This window comes from Mastigoproctus giganteus, chromosome 2 (assembly GCF_048544385.1).
Source record: "Mastigoproctus giganteus isolate SK-2022 chromosome 2, ASM4854438v1, whole genome shotgun sequence".
NCBI classification, from domain to species: domain Eukaryota; kingdom Metazoa; phylum Arthropoda; class Arachnida; order Uropygi; family Thelyphonidae; genus Mastigoproctus; species Mastigoproctus giganteus.
The window spans coordinates 133,811,029-133,837,941 of NC_143576.1; the positions used below are offsets into that span (position 1 = coordinate 133,811,029).

General features: G+C 37.4%; 1 protein-coding gene across 1 annotated transcript in view; it reads left to right on the forward strand.

The window, feature by feature from the left end:
* LOC150089578 (DNA (cytosine-5)-methyltransferase PliMCI-like) overlaps positions 1-26,913 on the forward strand; it is a 596,839-nt gene that overhangs the window by 123,422 nt on the left and 446,504 nt on the right. Inside the window, exons 8-9 of the mRNA XM_090368675.1 lie at positions 7,604-7,722; positions 19,293-19,385. Of these exons, the coding sequence (XP_090224801.1) occupies positions 7,604-7,722; positions 19,293-19,385 (212 nt within the window). The remainder of the gene's footprint in view (positions 1-7,603; positions 7,723-19,292; positions 19,386-26,913) is intronic.

The window sequence follows — 26,913 nt, forward strand, 5'->3', positions numbered from 1 at the left end:
AAATGAACCACTAGGTGGCAGTGATCACAGTGTTCTGAAGTGGGAGTTACTCAAAGAGGTAACTACCATTAGGGGTAAAGGGAAGGGGTATTGCTTTCGTAAAGGCGACTACGATGGACTGAGACAGTATTTAAATTCTATACAGTGGGATCAACTGATGATGTTACCAACAGCAAATTCAAAATGGGAAGCATTCAAAGAACTTATCTTGCAAGCTACAAGGCTTTACATACCAACTAAGAAATATTGTTCAAGGTTTAGGCCTAAATCGATGTCAGATGAACTAATGAGGCATAGAAGAAAAATGCATGGGATACATACAAATTAACACGTGACACAGAAGTCTATGATAGATACAAGTTGATCTGTAACCAAGTTACAAAGGAGGTTAGGCAGGCGAAGGCAGATTACGAGAGATCCTTGGCAAGGGATGCAAAGAAAAACAGCAAAGAGTTCTTTACTTATGTAAACTCTAGAAGGAAGGGGATGAATCAGATTGGTCCACTTGCTATCGATGGGTCAACTGTTGATGACCCTGCTCAGGTAGCTAACAAACTAAATGAATATTTTGCATCGACATTCAGACATGAGCAGTTATTCAGCGAGGGGAATGCCAGAGGTGTATTCAACTCTAGCAGTAAGCTAGAGAATCTTGTAATAACTGAGATTAAAGTGGAGGAGAAATTGTTGAAGATAAACACAAGAAAGGCACCTGGGGTGGATGGGATCTATCCAGTTATATTAAAGGAGGCAGCAAAGGAAGTAAGCAAACCCTTAGCCATAATTATGAGAGCTTCCTTGACTCAGGGGAGGTACCCATGGACTGGAGATGTGCAAATGTGACTCCAATTCACAAGGGAGGATCAAAAGCTGACACAAGTAATTATAGACCTGTGAGTTTAACTTCTGTTCCCGGAAAATTAATGGAGGCACTGGTTAAAGAAGCACTGCAGGATCATCTAGACAAGACTTCAGTTATAGCTCGGACACAGCATGGTTTTGTTAAGGGGAAGTCTTGCCTGACCAATTTGATTGGATACTATGATGCAGTCACAAAAGAACTGGATGCAGGGAATAACTTTGATATTATATACTTGGATCTTAGAAAGGGCTTTTTATACTGTTGCACATGGAAGACTGCTGCACAAATTGTAGCAGTGGGGCATTGGAGGCACATTGCTGCTATGGATAAAGGGGTGGTTGAGGGGGAGAAGACAGAGAGTGGTAATCAATGGACACTGCTCATCGTGGACTAATATTTTTAGTGGAGTTCCTCAGGGTTTAGTATTGGGTCCTTTATTGTTCTCTGTATTTATAAATGATATTGATGATGGTTTATCAAGCTTAATGTCCAAGTTTGCAGACGATACGAAGTTTGGCAGGGTTGTCAAGGACACTACTGACACTATGCTGCTGCAACAGGATCTGGAAAGGTTGAGCAGATGGGCTGAGAGGTGGCAAATGAAGTTTAACATTGATAAATGTAAAGTACTACATATGGGGAAACAGCAACCCCAGAGCAACGTATCAACTCTGTGGGACTACACTGACAGTGGTAGAGAATGAAAGGGACCTGGGGGTGGTTGTGCAGGCAGATATGAAGTTCTCTGAGCAGCGCAGACGGGCTGCAAGAGTAGCTCATGGTGTATTGTCAATGATATATAGGAATTTTTCTAGCAGGGATAAGGAGGTGATTTTTCCCTTGTATAAGGCAATGGTCAGGCCACACCTAGAGTACTGTATACAGGCCTGGAGGCCTCATTTCAAGAAGGATGTAGAGCTGCTGGAACAAGTACAGAGAAGAGCAACAAGATTAGTGAATGGAACAAAGGGGTGCTCTTACGAAGAAAGGCTTAAGTTTTGCGAATTACAGTTTCTGGAGACTAGGCACCAGCGAGGTGATCTGATAGAGGTGTACAAAGCCTTGAATGGTTTGAGCATGCTCAATGCTGATGGGATTTTTCCTCTTGCTCAGAATAATCACCTGAGAGGGCATAAGTTCAAATTGAGGAAAGACAGATGTAGGATAGATGTGCGGAAATTTGCCTTTAGCCAGCGGGTGGTTGGTAGGTGGAACAGACTTCCATTCCTTGTCGTGGAAGTTGATAGCCTAAATAAGTTTAAGGCTCAGCTGGACAGGTATTTCGAACGAACAGAGGGGTGAAGTGGAAGTGGTTATTTTTTATTTATTTATTTTACTTTATTTTTTTTTTTTTTAGCTGATGCTGCATAAGCTTGCTTTCTTGCATCAAATGCCTCTACTAATGCTAATGCTAACACAGCACACACAAATTGCAAGTAACACAATACGCGCAAGTGAAAACGGAGTGACAAGCTACGAAGGTTTAAAAATAGGAATGAAGAGAAGATTCTGAAAATTAATTTTTTTTTATATGATTGAAGATTCCATGGAAGTGGAAACACATTTCACCATAATAACGCACAGAATTCCAGCTGTCAGTATTATCGCAAATTCAATAAGATCGAGTTTACTATCCGTTTCTGATAGATTGCACTAACAGAAAAGCCCAGTAAACAGGTGACTGCTGTTTTTATTGTTTTATGGTTGTGACCTCCAGAAATCCGACTGAACCACGTGGTACGGTCGGAGACAATCATAGAGTAATCTCCAGTGCTGCAGTCTCCTGCCCCCGATTAAATGGCATGTTGTCCCAATTAAGTTAAGTAAACTCTGGCTATTTTCTCGATTGGGTTCTGTTTTTTAAGATTTGCTCCAAATAACCGGCTGCCCTGATTAACTGGTGGCCAAAATAACCGGAATCCACTGTAATACCTTGTACATTTAAATAAGGTATTTTTTATTTATATGGCAGTAAGATGTAGCTACAAACATACCTGTAACAAACACGGAACCTTTTCGCCTTTCATTTGTATTCAGCTTTGGGAGCATCCTTTTTCACCATCCAACAATAATCGGCTAACTTGACGGCACTCCATTTGATTTTGTATCTTTGTTCCATCGCTGCAATGTCTTGATGGAAACGCACACCAGGTTCGTTGCTGATGGCACCACAGTTTGGTGGGAAGAAATCCAGGTGTGAACGCAAGAAATACATCTTCAATGACAATGACATGTTGCATCCAGTTTTTCGTAAGAAATAATGAGATCTTTCACAAGCTGCCTGTATTTGCCAGCTTTAACATTTCCTCGTGCACTATGGCCATAGTTGCCGATGCGCCTAAGAAATCTCTAAACCAACCAACCAACCAACCACCTTTAACATTTCCTAGAAAACCAGTCAAAACATATCGAAAGGCTTTTCACACTGATTTCTTGCTATCACTGAGGACACATTTGAACTGTTCCTTCTTGAAAAGTTGCTTTATTTGTGGATCAATGAAATCACCTGCATTAATCTTTTCCATACTAAGTCTTGGGAATTTCTCTTACAAGTATGTGAATGCAGGTTCATTCATTTTCAAATCCTTCATGAAATTTTTCATGAGACCCAGTTTGATGTGGAGTGGTGGAAGCAGAACTTTATTTGGATCTACCAGGGGTTCAAATGCTGCATTCTTCATTCCAGGTATTAATGATTTTTGTTGAGGCCAACTCATCTTCTCATAGTGCATATCCTTGGCACGACTATCCCACTTGCAGTGAAACTGACAATACTTAGTTTAACCCTTTTGTAGTCCGAATAAAATGGCAATTACCTTTAAATCACCACATATCTTCCACTCATACTTCTGGTAGTGTACACCAAGGAGAATGGTCTCCATGTTTCTTTTTTGTGGATGACGTACGCAAGAGGTATTGAAGGCAGCATATTTTCATTGTGTAACCTTAGAAGCATATATAAATAGTCACCATTCTTCAGGAACATGCCTCATGTTCATTGCTGCCATTAGACAATCAACATCCTTAAAAACAGTGAGTTCATCTTCTGTTTGATGGAATTTATCATAGTCTTTATTTTGAGTATGAAATGTTGTCACTTTCACAGAATGAGCTAGAAAATTCCACTGTTGTAGCCTCGAGGTCAAAAGCTCTGCCTTATTCTTTGGCAGTTCAAGATCCCTGATGAAGTCATTATGCTCACTTTCTGTGGTTCAGGAGTGGTTCAGGATCTTACGTGGTTCAGGAGGATAAAGGTTTGGACAAAATGGTGGATACCTTGATGTAGACGGTTGCTGTACTTCGTGTATATCAAGTTGATGTTCATCAGTATCTTCATCAGAATTTACAGAAAAACGGTTGGCTGGTTCAGGAATAGGTAATACTTCACCACGAGGCACGGGACGAATTGCAGATGGTATATTTGCGTACATCACTGTTCACCTCTTTTTTCACTGTCATTCCTTTTCTAATAGGAGGCATCATACAGAAGTAACAGTTTGTGATGTGATTTGTTCGCTCCCTCCATATCATGGGCACTGCGAAAGGCATAAAACGTCCCTTTTAATTCACCCACACATTGAGTTTTGATGAACAGGTAGTGCAGCTTATGTGTGGAGCCCAGTTCTTGTCCTGGTTGTCTACTTTACATCCAAAGTACAAAAAAGTAGGCCTTTGTTATAGCTTGAGTTAAGGGATGTTTTCTTGAAGCTAACATGGCTTCTTCATATATGTAATGTAACAGAAGTCATCCAGACTATTCACACAATTATGGGGCACACGAATCTTACATGGCAAATACTGCACAAAAAGTAGGATTCTCACAGAGAACAATTGTTAACTGAGAACAAATCACCCAGTATCTAGCCGTATTTGAGGATTATTGCAACAGAGTTGAAGTGCATTTGAGGCGACAACAACTTATCACACGAGGCAACAGTTGCCGATCACGTGATAAGAGTGTGGTGGTACCGAAAATGCGGTGTTGGCATATGTTTTGCCCGAGAGCGTAGTTGATAATGTAGAGTAACTCAATAATATGAGACCCCAACTGTAATTCGAACTAGACGAACGTACTAGACAAGTGCCTATTGCAAGCACAGGAGCTCACAGTCCATCTGAGACCACCAACCCAGGACAATATACCTACCGCCTACGTTCCCTACTATCCAGGTGTGTTAGGCTGGTTCTCGAACATCCTCAGAGAATACTGCATAAAATGCACGCAGTTGCTCAGTAGAAGCTTACATTCTCTGGTTTCCAGTGTAAAGACCCCTGTCACCCCTCTCTTACGCAGCAGTGTAATATACTGCATAACCTGCAAAGAGTGCATTGAACCACTGAGGCTGGTTATGCGAGCATCACTAGACTCTGGGGAGATTCCCTTGGATTGGAAAAGTGCAAATGTATCTCCCATACATAAGGGTGGCTCTAAAAGTGAAGTGGGAAATTATCGACCTGTCAGTCTGACTTCAGTAGTAGGGAAAATCATGGAGGCATTGATCAAGGGTGGAATTCAGGATCATTTGGATCGAATTGAAATTCTCAAGGATACTCAGCATGGTTTTGTAAAGGGAAAATCATGTTTAACAAATCTGGTTCGCTATTTCGAAAGGGTCACTCACGAGCTGGATTTAGGGAATAATTTCGACATTGTTTATTTAGATTTCAGCAAAGCTTTTGACTCAGTCCCACATGAGCGGTTGCTTTATAAGCTGGAACAGGTTGGAATCACTGGAAAAATCCTTAGATGGATAGAAGGATGGCTTCAGGGCAGGAGGCAGAGGGTTGTGATAAATGGCTATTCCTCAGATTGGGTTGATGTAAGAAGTGGGGTTCCCCAAGGATCAGTATTAGGACCACTGTTGTTTTTAATTTTCATAAACGACATTGATGAAGGGATAGAGGGTGTGATGTCTAAATTTGCAGATGATGTTAAAATTGGTAGAGTAGTTAATGATCACTGTCAAGCTGAGCTTCTTCAGAGAGACCTAGATAGACTTCAAGAATGGTCAGAAAAATGGCAGCTGTGCTTTAATCCAACAAAGTGTAAGGTATTACACCTGGGAAACAGTAATCCCAAAATAACTTATTCACTTGGTGGAGTTCAACTAAACCCAGTACTGGAGGAAAGGGACTTGGGTGTTACGATACGGTCAGACATGAAATTCTCTGAGCATTGTAAACAGGTTGCAAGGAAGGCCCATGGTGTCCTATCGATGATCTATCGAACTTTTGCAAGTAGAGATAGGGACGTGATAATCCCATTATATAAGGCCTATGTTAGACCACACTTGGAATACTGTGTTCAAGTATGGAGACCGCACCTAAAGAAAGACATCGAGCTTCTTGAAAGGGTGCAAAGAAGGGTAACTCGCCTGGTGAGATCGGCAAAAGGGCGTCCGTATGAAGAAAGACTTCGAATATGTGGGTTGCAGAGTTTGGAAACTAGACACCTTAGGGGAGATTTGATTGAGGTGTTTAAGGCTCTGAGAGGCATCAGTAAAATGAATGAGGACAAAATTTTCAAGATTATAAATGATGCTAGAACTAGGGGACATAAATTCAAGTTACGCGGGGAAATGTTTAGATTGGACTGCAGGAAGTTTTATTTTAGCCAGCGAGTTATAAATTACTGGAATAAGTTGCCTTCATGGGTGGTAGAGGCCGACAGTTTGGGGAAATTCAAAGGTCATCTGGATAGTACTTTCGGGTAAGGGAAGCGCATAGGATGATAGGATTAATTTCCTTTTTATTTAATTTTTAATTTCATTTTATTATTTTTATTTATTTATTAATTATTATTATTTATTTATTTATTTAATTTTTGTTTTTATCATTGTTTTGTTCGGATTTTTTTTTTTTTTTTTTTTTTTTTTGGCTGGTGCAGCATAAGCCATAGGCTTTCTTGCACCATACGGCCGTTACTAATACTAATACTAATACTAAGACTGTGACAGCTGCTACATAGGAGAGACTTCGAGACGTCTTCAAGACCGCTTTGCAGAACACGACAGAGCAATTTTCCTTGCTGAGACTGACCAGTTTGCAATCGTAGAGCACTTCTGGACTACCCACCACGACCTCAATCCCAAGCGAGACTATGAAATATTAGACCACTTCCGGCACTTTCGCCACCACCTCTGGTTAGTCACGCAATATATTGAGCAATTCGAGAGCCATGAACCGCTGCAAAGGCATGAGACTGCACCCCCATCTTAGAGACAACCATTTTATGCCTCAACAAGCACTGGAGGAAAACTGCGCATGTCTGTGCAGCAACAATAAACGCCAGTTTAATGATTGAATAACATCCCTTCACACGCCTCACTGCACGCATAGCTGTATCCGTTAAGTTCAAATTCTGTTGAAAAAGGGACACGATTTGTCTCGAAAGCTACAGTATCTATTTGTAATCAAAGATTTCTGTATCTATTTGTAATTAAATTGTTTTACTGGTTAACACTTAATCTTCTTTCCATGGATCCCCGTACGACAGGCCCATTTGTCCTTAAACATTTTACGTGTTGAACAGTGAAATTAGCAAATGCAGTGGAATGCATCTTATTTATGAAACAGGTTATTTAGTAATTGTAGTCATTTCTGTTAGGATTATCAGAAAGTCAGCATTATGTATTTAATGCCCTTAAATACTGTAAAAAAATCTTTTGATCAATTAATTATACCATAAGACAAGTGCAAGTGATCTGTAATAAATTTATTTAGTACCTAATTTTATTTCAGTGTCTATGACCGGAATACACACCTTTGTCCATTTGATAATGATCTCATAGAGAGGAATGTGGAACTCTTTTTCAGTGGCTTTGTAAAACCTGTATATGAAGAAGACCCATCTCCTGAAGGTAAGATGTGAATTAGTAAGTAAGGGCACTGATACAAAAAATTTGTCACTTATTGGTATTTTGGATATATAACAGATTGAACACAAATACCTTGTGTGCTTGTTCACTTACAGCACTAAAATTAGAGTATAAAGTTAATTCCTTTGCTCTATTGACAGGTATACCAGCTGTAATTGAAGAAGCATTGATTTCAGTCACAAAACATGGGACATAGAAAAGATGTTAAGTGAGTTGCAGAAAGGAGCAATAACTTTTGGTAGATCTAAAAGCCATCCAGTTAAAGAAGTTGCCGACTTTGTTGGTTTTCAGAAAGAATAATAAGAGTCTTTAAGGAATGGTGTGAGTCAAAATAATCCAGAAATCAAGGGCAGATTGTGGTGAAAAGCCTATGTGATCAGTGACAAATATTGCATCTGTAAACAAAGAATGATTTCAAACAAGACAATAACTGCTGCAAAACAGTTAACCCTGCCCCTTATTGGCTAATTTCTGGGAGAACACTCAAAGAGAATTGTACGACACGGAGATCTGATAAAGAAAAATCTTAATAAGTGCATATAAAATGTCTGGCTAATTATGGCTAAAAGATGTAAAAACTGGACTGGTAATGATTGGAAAGCTGTGGTGTGGAAAAAAAGTCTAGGTCGGCAATCACTGTTAATGGCGAACGTTCTGGATGATCTGAATGAACGTTTAACCTGCCCACCAAGAAAATTGCTTAGGAAGTTATCTTCTGAAACCGGACTCGAAAATTTGATTACAGTCTAATGATTCCAAGCACCAATTTCACAGAAGGAGCACTGAAGCATTTCATCCAGATTATGGAAAGTGTCATACAAGCTAGTGATGAGTTAGTGATCTTTTGAGAATGTATTTACTATTTTTATGCGAGTCCATGCTTGAAATTGAATTGGGATGTCTATACAAATATTATGGATGATCAGGTTGTGCCTTTTGCTGAACATGAGATACTCATGATTTTGATACTCCTAAATTCCAGTATAGCAGCAGTTTGGTTCACAGGACATCTGCTGTTTTAAACTGGCTTGAGGAACACAGTGGAAGAACAGGGCATTTAAATTGGTCAGCCAAATTACCAGATTTAAACCCTATTTATAGAGAATATATGAGACTGTCTGGTATGGAAAGCAGTATGGCATGTGATGTAAGAAAGCAAGTGTATGAGCTTATGCAGCGTCAGCCAAAAAAAAAAAAAAAATCACACCATTCCCTCCAAATGCCTGTCCAGTTCCTCCTTAAATTTATTTAACCTATCAACTTCCACAACGACAGAAGGAAGTTTGTTCCAGCAATTAACCACCTACTGGCTAAAGACAAATTTCTGCACATCTATTCTACATCTGTCTTTTCTTAATTTGAATTTAAGCCCCTTTAGGTGCGTAATCTGAACAAATGGAAGGATTCCATTAGAATTCAGCGTGCTCAACCCATTCAAGGCCTTATACACCTCAATCAGTTCACCGCGCAGGTGACTAGTCTCCAGCTGCTGCAATTTGCAGAACTTAAGCCTCTCCTGGTAAGAGGATCCCTTCATTCCCCCTCAGCAATCTTGTTGCCCTTCTCTGTACACGCAAACACAAGTGAAAACACAATGTCAGTATCAAAGAAAGCCGAATTAGTTATGGCCTTATTGGTTTCAGAATGGCCTAATATTTATATAAACTATGTAAGGGTCCAGTCCCGGGATGTCAAACTGGTGGCCCGTGACGGGTGTTTTGTGGCCTGTCCTGCCTCCATGGAAAATAATGATGTTTCTAAAATGCATTTCTACCACTTTCCATTGCTGTCTGTGATCGCACAATTTCTAGAATGTTCCATTGCCTATTTAAGCAATCGTTTTGCCCACTGACAGTTTTACTGTGGCTTTCGTAATGCGAGTGAGCTAATTTTGTATTGTCGTTTCTATTTAATAAAGTCAGTAAACAAACAGTTTTGTGACTTTTATATACACACATGGTTCTGATATGATGTTGCTTTCCAAGCCAACCAGAAAAAGAAAGGTTGTTGATGAGGGGAGACAATTCCAAGAAAGATGGGAATTGAGTTACTTTTGCACAGAGGTAAAAGGTAAAATTGTGTGTATTATTTGCAGTGAATCGATTAGTGCCGTCAAAGAGTACAGTATTAAACGACACTATGATATAATTTACAAAGAAAAATTTTCCCTCTTTGAGGATAAATTAAGAGAAGAAAAATTTAAGGATATGAAGAACTCACTTCAAAAGTAGCAAAATGTAATTACAAAAATTTTAATAAGCAGGCCATGGAAGAAGACGCACTACCAGTGAACCTGTAGAAAATTTATATACGGGATATAAATTTTAAGGGGGGGGCAGCAAGGTATGTAAGAACCCAGTTCTTACACTCATCCTACGGAAAATAAAATTTATAACATAACAATATATATATATATATATATATATATTAAATAATACTATTTATATATGACGATTTTCAGCTTAGGTTGCGATCGCTCTGTACCATACAGTTAAGTAGGGGAGGATTAGCGTAACAACAGGGATTAGCTGGACAGGGCACAAAAGTACAATGGGAGCACCGTAAGGCCAGTTTAAGTCGCTATAAACAGAAAGTGGGCAGCTCTTTGGAAGAAAAGAACAAGGGAACTGACTCCCCCTTGTGGAGAGGAAGAATTTTAAAGACTAAGAGGGTGGAGGGGACCCTGGATGCGGCATACACCGTGTGGAAATGACTAGCCGCTGGATAAAACAAACCGACTCCTTGAGCACTTGCTAATTTCAAGGAGTGGTAGAGAAAAAGCAGAGTGGACTAATAGGAGTAAGTGCATCGGAATGATCACAAGGAGATATCTAGAAATTTCTAGACGTCCGGAAGTTCATCAAAACTTCTAGAACTTTCGAGAAGCCGGATGTTTCCCCAGGAAAGGGAAGGGCCAAGAAAATGGAAGAAGTGGGAGAAAGCGAATGAGAATAAAGAGATGATGAAGAACGAACTACGATTGGATCAGAATAGAAGGGGTGGCTGAAACAAAAAATAACGAAGGCAGTGAATCAGTAGTGAAAGCCAGTTATGAAATCAGCTATTTACTGGCAAAACATTCTAAACCTTTCAGTGAAGGCTCCGTGGTTAAGGAATGCATGATAAAAGTGGCTGAAAATATCTGTCCCGGAAATGTGAGTATTCCAAGAAATTTCGTTGTCAAGAAACAGTGGCTGAAAGGATAACCAAGATAGCAGACAACTTGTGTGAACAATTGCAAAAAGCATCTGCAACAATGCTTCAATTGTACTTGACGAAAGTAATGATATTCAAGATGCACTGTTTCTTCGAGTCTGCAATTGACAATTTGAAAGTAACTGAAGAGTTTTTCGAAATGATTCCCATCTGTGGAACTACTACTGGGGAATCAGAGGTGGGGGAAACCCCCTAGTGCCATTTGATACTAAACACACTACTACTGGGGAAGACTTGACACCATATGGAGCATTTATGAGAAATACAAGCTTCCTTTTGGAGCATTCTGGAGAAATACAAGCTTCCTTTTGGAGCATTCTAGAGAAATACAAGCTTCCTTTCAAGAGACTCGTGGCTGTAACTACCGATAGTGCTCCAGCGATGACAGGCAAAGTCAAAGAATTTGTATCAACACTAGAAGCAAAACTGAAGGATATCTGGACAACAGAAATTGCAATCTTTCCATTGCATTATTCATAAGCAGGTTTTGTGTTTGAAAATACTGAAAATGGACTATGTGCTCAAGACTGTGACCAAAACTGTGAACTTCATCTCGTCCAGAGAATGAATCACCGCTAGTTTGCTGTCCTTCTTAAGGACTTGGAAAGTGAATTTGAAGGGCTGCCGTACTACACAGAGGTTTGTTGGTTGTCTTGCCACAACATACTAAAGGGTTTTTTTTACTTTTGGAAGAAATACTGTTCCTAGAAATGAAAGGTCAGGATGTATCGCTTCTGAAGGATCAGTCTTGGGTACAAGATCTGGCCTTCCTAGTAGATATTACAGGTCACCTAAATGATCTAAACATCAAACTACAAGGGAAAGATTAGTTGAGAACAGACATGCACAATGCACTGGCTAGTTTTCAAAAAAAGTTGATTGTGTGACAAAATCACTTAAAAGAGGGGACTCGAACTTACTTTTATATGTGTGAACAGTTGAAAAATCAGAGTCAAGGTTATACCTTTTCAAAATATTGTTACACAATAGAAAAGATTTCAAGGAGCACCAAGATTTTTCTCTTTTAATGTTGAGAGAGTTTACATTTCCATACAAATGGAACTAATTGATCTGTAGAATGAGTCAATTTTAAAAGCGAAATATCAAGAAGTTGGGATCCCAAAAATCTACTCGTATTTAGGGCAAAAATACCCAGAGATAAGAAAGTTTGCCGCACAAATTCTGTTACTTTGGGAGCACACATATATGTGAACAACTGTTTTCATGTATGAAAGCTAACAAAACAGTCCACAGATCAAGCTAACTGACACCAATCTTTCTTCCATAATTAAGGTTCTTCTCAATCTTTGACTCCAAATCTTTTGAACCTGTTTGCAAGCAAACGGAGTCAAATATCTGAAAAGACCTAGATTACCTAATTTCATGTATATTCCCTCATTGAAATGTTGTATTATCTGGAATAAACTTGCTTTTCAAAGTTTCTGTTGTTTATTCAGACTTTTAATTCCTTTCAATTAGTGCATTCTCAGCTGCGAGTATCAATCACCAGCAAGCAATTAAAAAGCATTTTTAGGCTTAGCAATGGCAGGGTTTGTTAGGTCGGGTGTAGCCCACGTGAAGTACACTAATACGTGAAATGGCCTGCAGCCCAAATGAGTTTAACACCCCTGGTCTAGTCAAATCCCTACCAGCCAATATTCATCAAGTGTTATGTGCTAAGGGATGAGTAACATTATTAAATGAAAAATTACACAATTAAACGCTTTTTTTTCTAAAATTAACTTTTTAACTTTTAGTGCAATATTTATAGAAGCAAGACATTTTGCTGTTTTTAAGCTGTTTCATTAAGGTTATTTTACGATTATAGTACCCTAACTTATTTCTACAATTATTTAATTTGTGTCATTGTGATTTGTACCACTAAATAAACAGTTTGATTAAATTCAACAATGTTATGTTAATACTAGTTATATTAATAATATCAAAAACAGTTCAACCATGTTATATTGATACTGCTGAAACAACAACAGATTATATATCTAGGTGGCTATTGTTACTATATAAATTGAAGGGAAAAAAAACTAATTTGCAAACAACTAAAATAAATTAGATGATTATTTTAAACAACGAATAGCTATACTCACCACAGAATAAGCTTTTCATTCTTCCACGAAGTTAGCACAATACTGCTAGCTATGTTATGCAAGAAGATTACCATAGAATCCCATCCCCAAAGATAAAAGCAAACTCCCAAATAAGAAATAAACTCACAGGAAAGAATTAAAAGAAATCAAAAAGAATTAAATGAATAAGGAATCACAGGCACGTGATTTCTTTAAGGGATCACCACACCTGCTTCTCCCTCCCCCATCCACTCAAAGGTTGTACAATGAATCATCAATTATCCAGACCCCCCCCCCCAAAATTATAGTACCTACTTTTAGTGCACTGGTTATTATGCTGAAATATTACTATTGCTGCTTAATGCATTCATTTCTGATTATTTATTCAAAGACATGTCCAGTATAGCCTATAAATAGTCTTAATTTGTCATTACAGAAGTTAAAAATCATATCTTGCCTTTAGCTACTGTGTGGACTCAGTATAGTCTCCTGTGACGTTGTCCATTGTACTGCTGTACATTGAGGGCATGTGATTATGGTGGAGGGTGAGTTGGCTTTCACTCAGACTGGTGTGAGCCACTGTAGTGTGAGGTTATTGCAGGCATTTTGTTTCTAATCACTCGGTGTTCAAGTTTTTGTTCGTAGCTATTTCAAAGTGAAATTCTGTATCATTTTGCTTTTTAATTTTAATACTGCTGCTCCTTTGTGTTAATAATGGCATCTACAGGCAAAAGAAACCACAATGTGTTGTCAATAGAAGACAATATAACAATTATTAATAGACTGGAAAATTGCAAAACTGGTGTATCTCTTTCTAAGATTTTAATGTTGGTAAAGCAACCATATCTGACGTAAAGAGCAGAAAAAATGAAATTTTGAAGTTTGATTTAAAGTTACAGAATGAAAGATGGCTCTAAAAAAAGGAAAACTATGAAAAAAGCTAGTGATGAGAAATTAGAAGACTATTTATTTATGGATTCTACAAAAGTGAAATCAAGGTGAAACTATTTCTGGACCTCTGTTATGCAAAAAAGCATTATAGTTGAATCAAAAGTTTAAAAGCCCATCTGAATTTAAAGCTTTAAAATTGAAAAATTTTAAATCTCGCCACAGTATAAGGGAGCTTGAAATTCAAGAAGCTTTATCAGGTGATGTCCTGGGTGCAGAAGCTATTAAAGAGTCGTTTCTGAAAATGATGGAGGAAGAAGGTTTTTCCAAGGAAGAAGTGGTCTTAATTGGAAGCAACTCCCTCGTAAATCACTTGCGTCATGATCCAAAATGGCTGCTCCTGGTTTCAAAGCTAACAAACAGCATGTTACAGTTAAGGTGTGTGCAAATGCAAGTGAACAGCATGTTTTATTGTTGTGATGATTGCAAAATCCAAGATGCTTTACGGGTGTAATGTGCCTACCAGTACTATATAAAGCACAGAAAAATGCCTGGATGAATTCCAACATTTTTTTGGATTTGTTTAGGCAAGGTTTTATTCCAACTGTGAAGAGGCATTGAGAAAATGAGGGTAAAGCTGGTAATGTTTTGCATTATTACGATAATGCACCATCCCACCCTCCTCTTAAAAAACCGAATTCATTTGACAAGAACTTCCTTGTCAGGTTTTTATTGCCAAATGTTACAGTGCTCCTGAAGCCAATGGATCGAGGTTTACAGAAAAATTAAAAAAGATGTACAAAAAACAAGTCTTGCATTGCTTGCCTCTACCAGAGGGAGATTGAGAGCATGGTTGAGTTTTCAAAGAAGCTCAACATTAAGGATTGTTGCTACATTTTAGCAGATGTCTGGAACATGTTGTCAGAGGGAAATGTGAAAAAGGCATTTCATAAACTTTGGGATGCTGCCGAAGAGAAGGTCACACATGTGCAAGATTTGAATGAAGACTTAGGAGATCGCATCTTTATTTCACAGGATTCCCGGGTTTTCTGAGTAGAGCAAGATGGTGTAGCGGCATGGTTAAACAACAATTCTGACGAGCCTGGTTATCATATTTTAAACAAAGAAGAAATCATTGCATTAGTCCAGGATGAAGCATGTGCTAACTTTAACCAAGGTGATTCTGATGATGAAGAAGAGGAGGAAGCGGGGAGTGGTTGATCTGCAACATAAGGATGCTCTCCTTAATCTTGTTATTGCTTGGGTCAGTATTGCATCTAATAATCAACTGCTTCAGAAAGAGTGGCTTTGTAGAGAATATTATTGAAAAACGTGGTCCATCAGTTGGATGTGATAGCAATGTTGAGGAATGGGGGAATTTGAAGGAGTATGTGAATTTTGTTGGTGAATTTGAGGAGTTTGTTAAAGTAGATGATGAGCTTGCTACCTTAGCAGTGCCTGCAATGGAAGAGCTGTTGAGTGTCAAGGCAAATGATGACCAGGGATAGTCATCTCTAGTAGTACACACAGATTTCTTTTGTTCCACGTGCCTTCAAAAGTGGGAGAAAACCACTTATGTGGAAATTGCACTCTTAGTCCAACATCTGCCCAAATACTGAATGCATACTAATTTTCAGCGATGAATGTGAGAGTAAAGGACCACATGCTGTCTTCTAAAAAAGATGCCTAAAATGCATTGAAAATAATAGTGTTTGTGTCTTGGCCTGCAGTAGTGTTTAAGAATGTATATAAGACAAAAACTGTGTGAATGAAATTTAGATTCACTTCTTTAAGTGAGATTAATATATTAAAAAGTTAATGTACACATCTCCTTTATATTAAGATTATAACTCTTCCTTTACTAGTTAGTGATACTAATTACATATGTACTATACTTTCATTTCAATCACATTACTTCTTTTCTCTTAGTATTTTACAAGAAATATAAAAGAAAATCTGAACAAAATGTCTGTTATTATTGTTAGATAAGGGTTTTGTTGTTATTATTTTATTTTATTTCATTTATCTAATCTAATTTATTTTATTTCATTTATTTTTGTTATTATTATTTGTTATTATTCTTAGATATATTTGCAAAAAAAAAAACCCAAACGATAATTTTAATTCTGATACTTTGGCAGACCTCGTTACTACAAACCTCATTATTACAAAACGTGAAAATTTATGTCCCTTGAACTTTGCATTTATGAGATTCTGCTATATTTCTTAGGTTTTGAAAACAACTGGAGGAATACGAGAACGATGTGGAGACTTCTTGGCATGAAGATTGTTACTCTTCTAATGTCCTGTTGTCGAAAGACAACTGCAGCCATTGAGTGTGATGTGTTTGCGATGATAGGAGGTGATTTACCCAATCGGCAAAGAAAGAGATAGAGGGAAAATTAAGATGCTAATAAGTCAGCTTAATCATTAGCTGAGATTGTAATAGAACCTTCATATTGTAACAGAGGTGGAAGTATGGATGGACCGAAGTTGTATCCAGTAATTATGGTCAGAGAATAGAAAGCCAGACTGCCATTTGGACAAGAGGCAAGTTTGCTACATTTAATCTTTTGAAAATCCAGTTTGGATTGAGGTAAAATATTTTTAAAATAGTTGTGGGCAGACAAAAAAAATGAAGCTGGAGACAAGGATAAAAACAAATTTTGGTATCCTGTGCTCTCATTTTGATCAGTTTTTCTGCATATCTTGGAAACTAAGGTATAGGTGGTGGATAAGGTGGTATGAAGAATAAAGGATTTTATCTCATCAAGAACATTTTCACTGTCATGATCTGAGAAAATGAAGATTTAAAACAGTAATCTAATGAAGAAAGAGAATAGAAATATATTGGAATAGATTCTGGTGATTTATATGTGGCTTATGCATAAGAATGGTTGACTAGGTTGATTTAAGCATATAGATGCCAAATCTCTGGATTTCTGATGGAGAACCTTGTTTTTTCTTGACCTGACTGCTGTGTCTCACAGTTGTAGTGTAGTTCATTATAAAAGAGTTTCTGTGAGTTTTGCAAACTGTTTTGCCTTTGTGTCTGTCTTTTCTGAAAAATAATAAATAATTATTAAAATTGGAATTTTTTATGAATTCTATCAATTTCTGCTTATTTTCGTTAACCAATTGGCTTGGCAATCAGACATGCCAATCTACATTGCAAAATAAAAGGCAAGGTGCCATTCATTGTATTTTTCTGGCATGGAGCAAATTCACAATGTCTTTCCTTAAGATAAAGAAATATAACATTTCAGATGAATATATGCAAGATTTTCTATATATTCTAAAATCTGAATAAGGTTAAGTTAGCTTTGTATTGTGTATAGATGTAATTTTTCAAATTCATGTTTTGGAAATGTGATCATTCAGACATTTGCAAACAAATAAGTATAAGGACAGTATGCAATACATAGAGTATAGTGCAAAAAAAAATGTAGTCTCTTATAGTAATAATGATGATGATATACACTTGAATGTTTATTTTCATCTTTTATCATAGAACATAATCTTCCTCTGAATTGTGCTGATTTTGCAGGAGCATTATTCAGAAATATGTTTTTCACAATAGTAATTTGTTTTGGCAAAAATGCAATGTGTAAGAACAAAAACAACAGGCATTGTTAGTGAAATTGCACTGGTATTGATGGCTCTGAAAAATGAGCCTTCAATTGCTGCAGATGTCAAATTCAAAAGTGATTCTAAGCTATATTGCATTATGGTGCCCTTTCATAATAAAAAAAAAAAAAAAAAAAACTGTCAAATTGAAATTAGCTTGTTCTCATTTCCAGCATTAGAAGATTATTCTACAAGGTACAACATTGGGTATCGTCTGAATAACCCGAAAACTTATGTAATTTTTTTTTTTTTTTTTTTTTTTTAATTTGTGTTGGTAATGCACCTGTCACAGGCCAAAAATGGGAGGATCAAGGGTATTAAAAGAGGAGATTGAGAATGCCATGGTAGCAGGCTCTCGTCATCTTATTAAAATGTATGGTGAAAAGGGGGCTGCATGTCTTCCTTTGACTGCAGCCCCCTTTTCTAGATACCAGTATTTGATGCCAGATACCAGATACCAGTATTTGATGGAGGTAGTAGTAGTAGTAGTAGTAGTAGTAATGAAGGCATGTGATGCAAGAAAGTGAGTGTATAAGCTTATGTAACATCAGCCAAAAAAAACCAAAACCCAATTTCACACATTTATTCTCTCTAAAAGTTTGTCCAGTTCCTCCTTGAATTTATTTAAGCTATTAACTTCCACAACAACAGATGGAAGTTTGTTTCAGCAATTAACCACCCGCTGGATAAAGGCAAATTTCCGCACGTCTATAACTGTCTTTCCTCAATTTGAATTTATGCCCCCTCAGGTTCGTAATCTGAGCAAGTGGAAGAATCCCATCAGAATTCAGCATGCTCAATCCATTCAAGGCCTTATACACCTCAGTCAGATTACCTCGTAGGTGCCTAGTCTCCAGCTGCTGCAATTTGCAGAACTTAAGCCTTTCTTGGTAAAAGGACCCTCTTTGTTCCCCCTCACCAATCTTGTTGCCCTTCTCTGTACATGCTCAAGCAACTCTACACCCTCATCCAGAGTACATTCTGGATGAAACCATTCAGTAATGTTAACGTGGTGGTAGACCTTTTTTTTTACATGGGGGTTTTTTTTTCATGTGATGGTAGACTTTTTATTTACATTCTGGATATAATCAGCAAAACTGCGAAACAGTGTCCATTGTCACATCCTGGATGTTTTTGTCATACCTGCATTGTGGCAGCTCTCTGAAGGATGCCATATTTGTGTCAGCATGATAATGTTCTGTATCAAGTATGTTTAGTACAAACGGTGGTTTCAGAAAATATTTTGGTGAACATGCTCTTTCCAGTCCAGAGCCTTGATGTGGATGCAATTGTTGATCACCTTTGGCAAGTTTGGAACATAGTTTTCAGAAAGAACAAGATGGTCTAGTAGCTGCAGCCTTACAGGTGTAGTGGAGTAGAATTCCATTCTCCACAACTTCTAAATGTTCTTCCAGAGTGCTATCGATATCACTGTATTTCTTGGAGAGGGGTAAGTAGGATCACGTTTGATACTGATTATTCTCCCTCCAGATATTTTTAATTTAGAGAGTGCATGTGTTCATTTTCCATTTTTCTTCCATACATGGTGTGCCCCACAATTTAAGTTAAAAGCGATCATGTTAGCTGGTAGATAGTCTGTATTACGGTAATCAATATTCTAATACCTTTTGATTTTGGATATAAGTATATCAGTGGATAGTGGATATAATTATATCAGTTCTAAAGAATATTTCTTCCCCACAAAGTAACTCAGCTAAGTTAAATTTTTATTGTTAGGTGGAATTGCAGCACGAGGATTGGGACCAATTAATGAATGGTGGATCGCCGGATTTGATGGAGGAGAGCATGCTTTAGTTGGCTTTTCAACAGGTAGGTACCAACTTGCATTTAATACTAATTTTATAGATCTTCTCCATGCATTTATCACTAATTTCCACCCGTGTCATTACTTATGGTAGTGTCTGACCTGCACTTTTTTGTGATATATTTTATAATAATTATATTTCATGAAAGATTACAAATACCAGCACCAGTACAGGCAAAACAACAATGAAATTTCAATTTATATACATGAAAATTATTCAAAGAACCAAACTTTGCTATTAATAAACAAAAATAATTTTAAAGAAGTTTATAGAAATATACTTATTGCAGTCCAGACTTCACTTTAGTATTTTGCCAATTTCATTTTTTCATGTAAAGAAAGTCTGCTTCCTGAAGCACTTCATTGTTAAAAGTATACAGATTTGTGACTAATAATTTTTTATTTATTTCATTCTTAAAGATGATAGCAGACAAAGAAAAGTTTAGTATGCAAGTGATGGTTGTTGTCAAGAAAATATAGGAGATAGCCATACCTTAGAAGAAGAAAAAAAAAAAAAAAAAAGAATAAAAGTGATGACACTTAGTGAGAGCGATTGCCAAATTAATAATTAATTAACTGTTATATAATGAGCATCATTACATACTTTTGTATGTAATATATATTTTGAATAACGTTTACAATAGTTGGAAACTGAATCTTTCATGATGAAAATAAAATAAAAAGGTACAGCAAACATCAGAGGCAGCAAAAAGAACATTCCTCTACATGATGCTTGAAATATAACCATACAAATAAATTGGAATGAGAGTTAAAAATAAAATGCCAGCAGTATGGCAAGACAAGAGCGAAAATAGTCAAAAATGTGCTGCCATCCATAGTTCATTTTTTGTCTATATAAACTGGTTAAGATTAATTTTGTCAATAGTGTGGCTTTGCACTGGAGTGCTCGTATCTGTTCTATTTTTAATTTTCGCTGAATCAGGCCCACCACTATTCAAGTCCTCTGCATTGGCGGTTCGATCTGGAGATCGGATGGCGGACTGATCTTTCGATTGACTTGCCTTTGCGGCAATTTGTCTAGCGATCGAAATGCAGCAATTCCCTGGCCTTATGGTCCTCTGTTGAGATGGGGCATAATGGTCAGTCTATTTTTGGTTTATTTTTGTTTTATTTTACTGTAGTGGTTTAGATCTCTGTTGGTGATATTTCACATAAATTGACCTGATGCCCATCAGAGGGGGTGCCGTTAAATTTCTATTTTAATTGGTTTTCAAATTTTAATGAATTATTATTTATTATTATTATAATTAGATGCTCTAAATTATCTTAGAGATTTTCTGCTGCAATATTTTTGCTCTTGTTACCCTTCTCTTCCCTCCCTGTTTGGTTTGATTCTTAAGTTTAATTTCGACTATTTTCGCTCTTGTCTTGCCATACTGCTAGCATTTTTTATTTTTAACTCATTCTAATTTATTTGTATGGATATATATATATATATATATATATATATATATATATATATATATATATATACAGTAAACCCCCGCCATTCGCGGGGGTTACGTTCCTGAGAAATGTCGCGATTACCGAAAACGCGAATACTGAGTTATGGCTCCCATAGTAATAAAGGGGTTCCGTTCCAAAGTATGAAATATATAAGAAAAACTAGTCTAAAATTTTGTCTATATATGTATTATACGTACCTTCATAATATGACTATGTACATAGACAGTACATAGTGAAATACAAGCATATGGCATCGAAATGAAAATAAGAAACAATTTAATATTAAATGTAATATTTATTAGAAATTTCAAACAAATCTTTCAAACCAGCGCCTTTGCTTGCTAGCAAAAAAAAAACATCCCGCCAGTGCTATCACCAGTTTCACTAGTGTTGATAAAGGAGTTTCGCCTTTTCGCGAATGATGAGTGAACTTAACGGAATTTTATTTTGAGTTCGGTCTTCTATCCACAGATTTAAAGCTTTTTCCTTTTTTTCTAATTTAACATCACGAGTTACAGAGCAAAATTTTTGAAACATTTAGCGCGTTTTCATGGACACTACGGCGGATTTTTTCTTCCGATTTCTTGATTGATCGTACCGTTGACTCATTGATTTTATAATGTTTTGCCACTGAGGAGACACTTTCACCATTAGAAATTTTGTCTAATAGCTCAATTTTATTCGCTAATGTCATCATCTTCTTTGATATTTTCACATTTCTCTTTTTATTCGTAGCCATATTTTTGTAGGGGTTAGAAAGAACTTGTCCACAATAAAGTCACTTTCTTCCGTTAACACACTCGAAAAAGTCTGTTTTACACTGCAAAACGGTATATTTATCATTTTTGTAAGCACATCAATTTATAAATTGATAAATTTATTCAATTTATAAACATATAAATTAAAAGCAAACGACGAAACCTTCCATGATAAACGCATAACACATACTGAACAAGGATTAGCAAGAAACATCCACGCTCGCGATTTTGTCACCCCTCTCCCCCACCCACTGAGCGCTGTTTTGACCGGGAAAGATAATTTTAGCCACGCCCATGTTTTTTATGGTGGAAAATATTCACGGTGCTTTAAAATTCACATTTTTTTAGGTTTCATTTTATATTAAATCGGCGATCGCGAATATGCGAAACCGCGAATACCGATACCGCGAATAGCGGGGGTTTACTGTATATATAATTAATATGCTACAGTAAAACCCCAGTAATTCATTTTAATAGAGGGAAGTAGTAATGTGTATTAGATGGTAATATATATTTATATGGCAATAGGATACAAAAAAAAAATAATAATAAATAAATAATCAATTGTTTACATCAAGAAGAATTGAAATCAGATAATACAAATAATGCTAGCTGTTTAATCAACATCATGTCAGTTACTTGAATTAACTTCTGGCATATAAGTGCAATTTTGAACTTTAACTTAGACTTTAAATTCATGTGGATACCAATGAGCCATTTATACTGTATGTGCTGGCACATAAATTAACCTTTCATGCAGCAAAATTTTTAAAGTTTCATCTAAAATTTTAAGGGTGATTCTTTTGTCTGTCTACCCTTTCTTGTGAGGGTGAACAAAATTCCCTGTCCTGGAAACTACATTTTCAGAATTTTTTGATTGGAAATAATGATCAGTTTTAAGTGACAATTCAAAACTGATCATTACTTTCAAGTAACCTTGAAAGTTTACTCTTATTAAACTTTCAGGATGGTCACTTTCTTGTAGCTGTTGTTGTTTGTCGTTTGGTTTTTTTTTTATGAGCATTAGCAACTAAGGCCATATTGCTCCAGGGATAAGCGGTGGTCATTCCCTGACCTTTCCGCAGCCTCTGTATTTGGTGGTCACGGGCTCGAACCCCAGTCTAATCAAGAAGCATATGCTACGCATTGCTGCTCCTGCCCACCTGGCTACAGAGGCATCCTTTCTTGTAGCACACCTGCTTTGGTATTGGGGCATTGCTTTCAGAAAAACTAATTTGCAGTATAAAATAGACAAAAATGAATGACTCAGTTATATAATCTAAGCCCCCCCCCCCCAACACACATACACAATAGCTTTGGTAAGTTGTCTCCTATGCATGGCCTGTAAGTTTTGCTTTTGAGGCCTACTTGAGGGAGTTCTGAGCTTGCCACTTTCTTTATAATTTATGGTGCAATGTAATAAAGCACATTGTAAAACTTGCAAAAGAAAGAGTCACAGAGTGGGAATGCCAGACAATTCTGTTGAATTATGTTCAAGAGTTTTAATGGAGGTTTTGGGTTAAGAGTTTAGTAGAAAAATTTTGTTTTCTTAAATATATTATTTTCATAAATTTTATTTTTGTAATTTTCTGTATTTAATTTTGTAATTTTGTGAAGATGTTTTGTGTCCTATTTTGTGAGTTTAATTGTTACCTTTAATTCTTAAGCTAATTCTGGTAAATTATATTCTTTTTTTTCGTGTAAGCTTAAATTCTTAGTTTCAGCAGTTTGAAAAAGTTTTGGCAACTGTTTAATTATTTTAATAATCTGTAAAGTTTATGTTGCAGATTTTTGCCTATTTTATAATGGTTGCTACAAGGTCCAATCTGAATATTTTTTCTGACGATATCACTGTACAAATGGAGTTGGCCTTTAGCCATTCCCATATGAGTCATCACTTCTTCACTCAAAACTCCTAGCAGTGCAGCCACCCTGAAACCCATCTAAGGATCTCAGCCTGTGGCATGTTTTCCAAGATCGATCTGCTAGATCAGGGGTCGGCAAACTATGGCCTGCTGGCCAAATCCGGCCCGTCCCCTCTTTTTAATCTGGTCCGCTGGTTAGTATTGTTTTTTACATGAAAAAAATTAAAAATAAATCAAATTATGCGCTGCAATAGCCGATAGTCGAGTTGAGAATAATGACTGCACGTGGCGCTACTGGCATCACATATTTGCATTCTGTCGTCTACCGTAGAACAAGTGTTGTCAGCATTTCTCTCAGTTTTGCTTTAGCGGCGCAGGTGGTATTGTCTGTCACGGCACTCTGTGATCTTATTTCCCCCTTTTATTTATTACCCACCGTTTCCATGTCACCCTCAAGACCAAATATGAAGAGAAAAGTGGACTTCGAATGTCGTGCTTTTAAAGCTCAATGGAGTGTGAATTACTTTGTCATAGAAATAAATGACAATGTATCATGTTTATTATGTAATGATACAATAGTGTGAAAGGAGTGCGAAAAGAGTACAATATACATCGTCATTACCAAAGTAAGCACGCAGCACAATATTCAAAACACAGAAAATCAGTGGAATCTAAAATTGGAAAGTTTAAAACGTAATGCATCATCACAGCGCAATTTATTTGTTAAAATAAAAAATGATAAGGAAGCAGTAACTAAAGTAAGCTTACGAATAGTTCATTTATTAGCCAAGAAAGGGAAACCATTTACCGATGGTGAATTGATTAAATCATGTTTGCTTGTGTCAGCCGAAGAAATGTGTCCAGAGAAAATGGATTTGTTTCGATCTGTCAGTCTTTCGCCGAGAACAACTGTTAGAAGAGTTGAGGACATCGAGAGCCACATCAAGAGTCAATTAAAAGACAAGGCAAAAAATTTCAAGTGGTTTTCGTTGGCTCTTGATGAGTCTGCAGACATTACTGATACTACCCAATTGTTGCTGTTTATTCGAGGAGTCAATACTGAGTTTGAGGTTACTGAAGAATTAGCTTCTATGAATAGTCTGCATGGAACAACTACAGGCGAAGATATCTTCATGGAAGTCGAGAAAACGCTAACACAGTACAATTTGCAATGGAATCAGTTAAAATGTGTCACAACTGATGGTGATAAAAATGTGTGTGGAACGGGGAAAGGATTAGTTGGACAAATTTTTATGGCTTGTTTCCCACAAAGAGCCTGCTGGCTCTTTGTGGGAAACACCTCAGTCTGTCATGTGTTATTGAACCAGTTGTGTCAGCTGTTAACTTTATTCACTCTCGTGGACCTAACCATCGTCAGTTTCGTGATTTTTTTTTTTTTAATTAGAAATTGAAGCCGAATATCCTGATTTGCTCTACAGCAGTTCGATGGCTCAGCAATGGAAAAGTTTTTTTGAGATTCTTTGAACTCAGCGAAGCAATAGAAATTTTTCTAAATGAGAAAAACTGCCCATAACCACTAGCTAACAATGAATGGCTACGGAAATTAGCATTTGCTACAGACATCGTGGGATATCTTAACGAATTTAACTTAAAATTACAGGGGAAAACAGTGCTCGTATGTGAAACGTATTCTATCGTAAAGTCATATCGTCAAAAATTTGCATTGTTTGAAACACAAATCACATTAACCAAGTTTGACCATTTTCCATGTTGCAAAAAATTTCAAATATTAGCGGAATCCCCATTCCCAAAAAAAATAGGGCGGATATATTTTCTGATCTTAAACTACAGTTACAACAGCGTTTTTCGGATATTGATTCAAGTGCAAAAGACATTTCCATATTTCAAAATCCATTTGGCTGTACAATTGAGGAGCTTCCATGAGACCTTCAATTGGAAGTGATTTATCTGCAAAATGATGATATGCTAAAGGTTAGGTTTAAAGAAATGGATCTAACACAATTCTACAGGGTGTTTCAGTTAAACGTTTCAGAACTTCTAAGAGGGGTAGGGTACATCCTGACAACTCGAAATCATATAGCAATGTGGGGTCGGAAATGCTTTCCTGAAGCGGTGTTGTACACAGAAACACCATAAAGAAAAGAGACCGTAAGTGAGAAATCGTTTTAATAATACATGAAAAGAAGCAAAAGGTACATGGATTAAAGTAAGTGTTCGAAGTTTCTTCCACGGGCTACAATGCACGCCTCACATCTCCGACGCATGGACATCCGAACATTCTGGAATACTCCAGGCGAATTTCGAATTTCTTGAACAAGAATGCCAAGTTAGTAGGATGGATGATTACACGAATGCAGAGTTAGCCGATATGCATTTGGCGTACGGGGCTGCAAATTGTAGTGGGCCAGCCGCACAGCGTTTGTACGCGGAACGATATCCGACGAGGCGTATTCCCAGTCATAATTTCTTTGCAAGACTGCACCAGAGGTTAGCTGAGAGAGGTTCATTTGAAAGAGCTGACAGGGACAGGGTAAGAACAGCACGGACTCCAGCCGTCGAACAGAATGTGCTGCAACATGTACAGGGGAATCCAAGAACGAGTACACAAAGTCTAGCAAACGCAGTTGGGGTTTCCCATTGCAGCGTCTGGAGGATTCTCCGAGAACAAGACATGCATCCGTTTCACGTGCAGCGTGTCCAGACACAGCAACCGGAGGATTATGCACCTCGTATTGCTTTCGCACAGTGGTCTTGGAAAATGTGCTACAAATCCCCTTTTTCGTGCTGAAGTGTTGTTTTCCGATGAGGCATCCTTCACAAGGGAAGGAATTTTCAACACGCATAACGACCATATCTGGGCGGTCGAGAACCCGCATGCAATACGACGTTGTGCAGCACAGATTCGATTTTCGGTCAATGTATGGGCCGGTATTATGGGAGATCACCTCATCGGGCCTTACCTGTTACCGTGTCGTCTAACCGGACCTATCTACTTGATCTTTCTGCAGCAAGTATTGCCACAACTTTTGAGAAATGAACAGATTTCTGCATCGATGCAACAGACAATGTGGTTCCAACACGATGGAGCCCCTGCCCATTATAGCGGAGATGTTCGTAACTACCTGGTGGTCCCGTGCGTTGGCCTGCTCGGTCACCCGACCTATCATGTCTTGATTTTTATTTCTGGGGTCATATGAAATCGCTAGTTTATGACACCCCTGTTGACAATGCTGAGGAGCTGGTTGCAAGAATCGCAGTAGCTGCCGAAGAAATTCGAAATTCGCCTGGAGTATTCCAGAATGTTCGGATGTCCATGCGTCGGAGATGTGAGGCGTGCATTGTAGCCCGTGGAAGAAACTTCGAACACTTACTTTAATCCATGTACCTTTTGCTTCTTTTCATGTATTATTAAAACGATTTCTCACTTACAGTCTCTTTTCTTTATGGTGCTTCTGTGTACA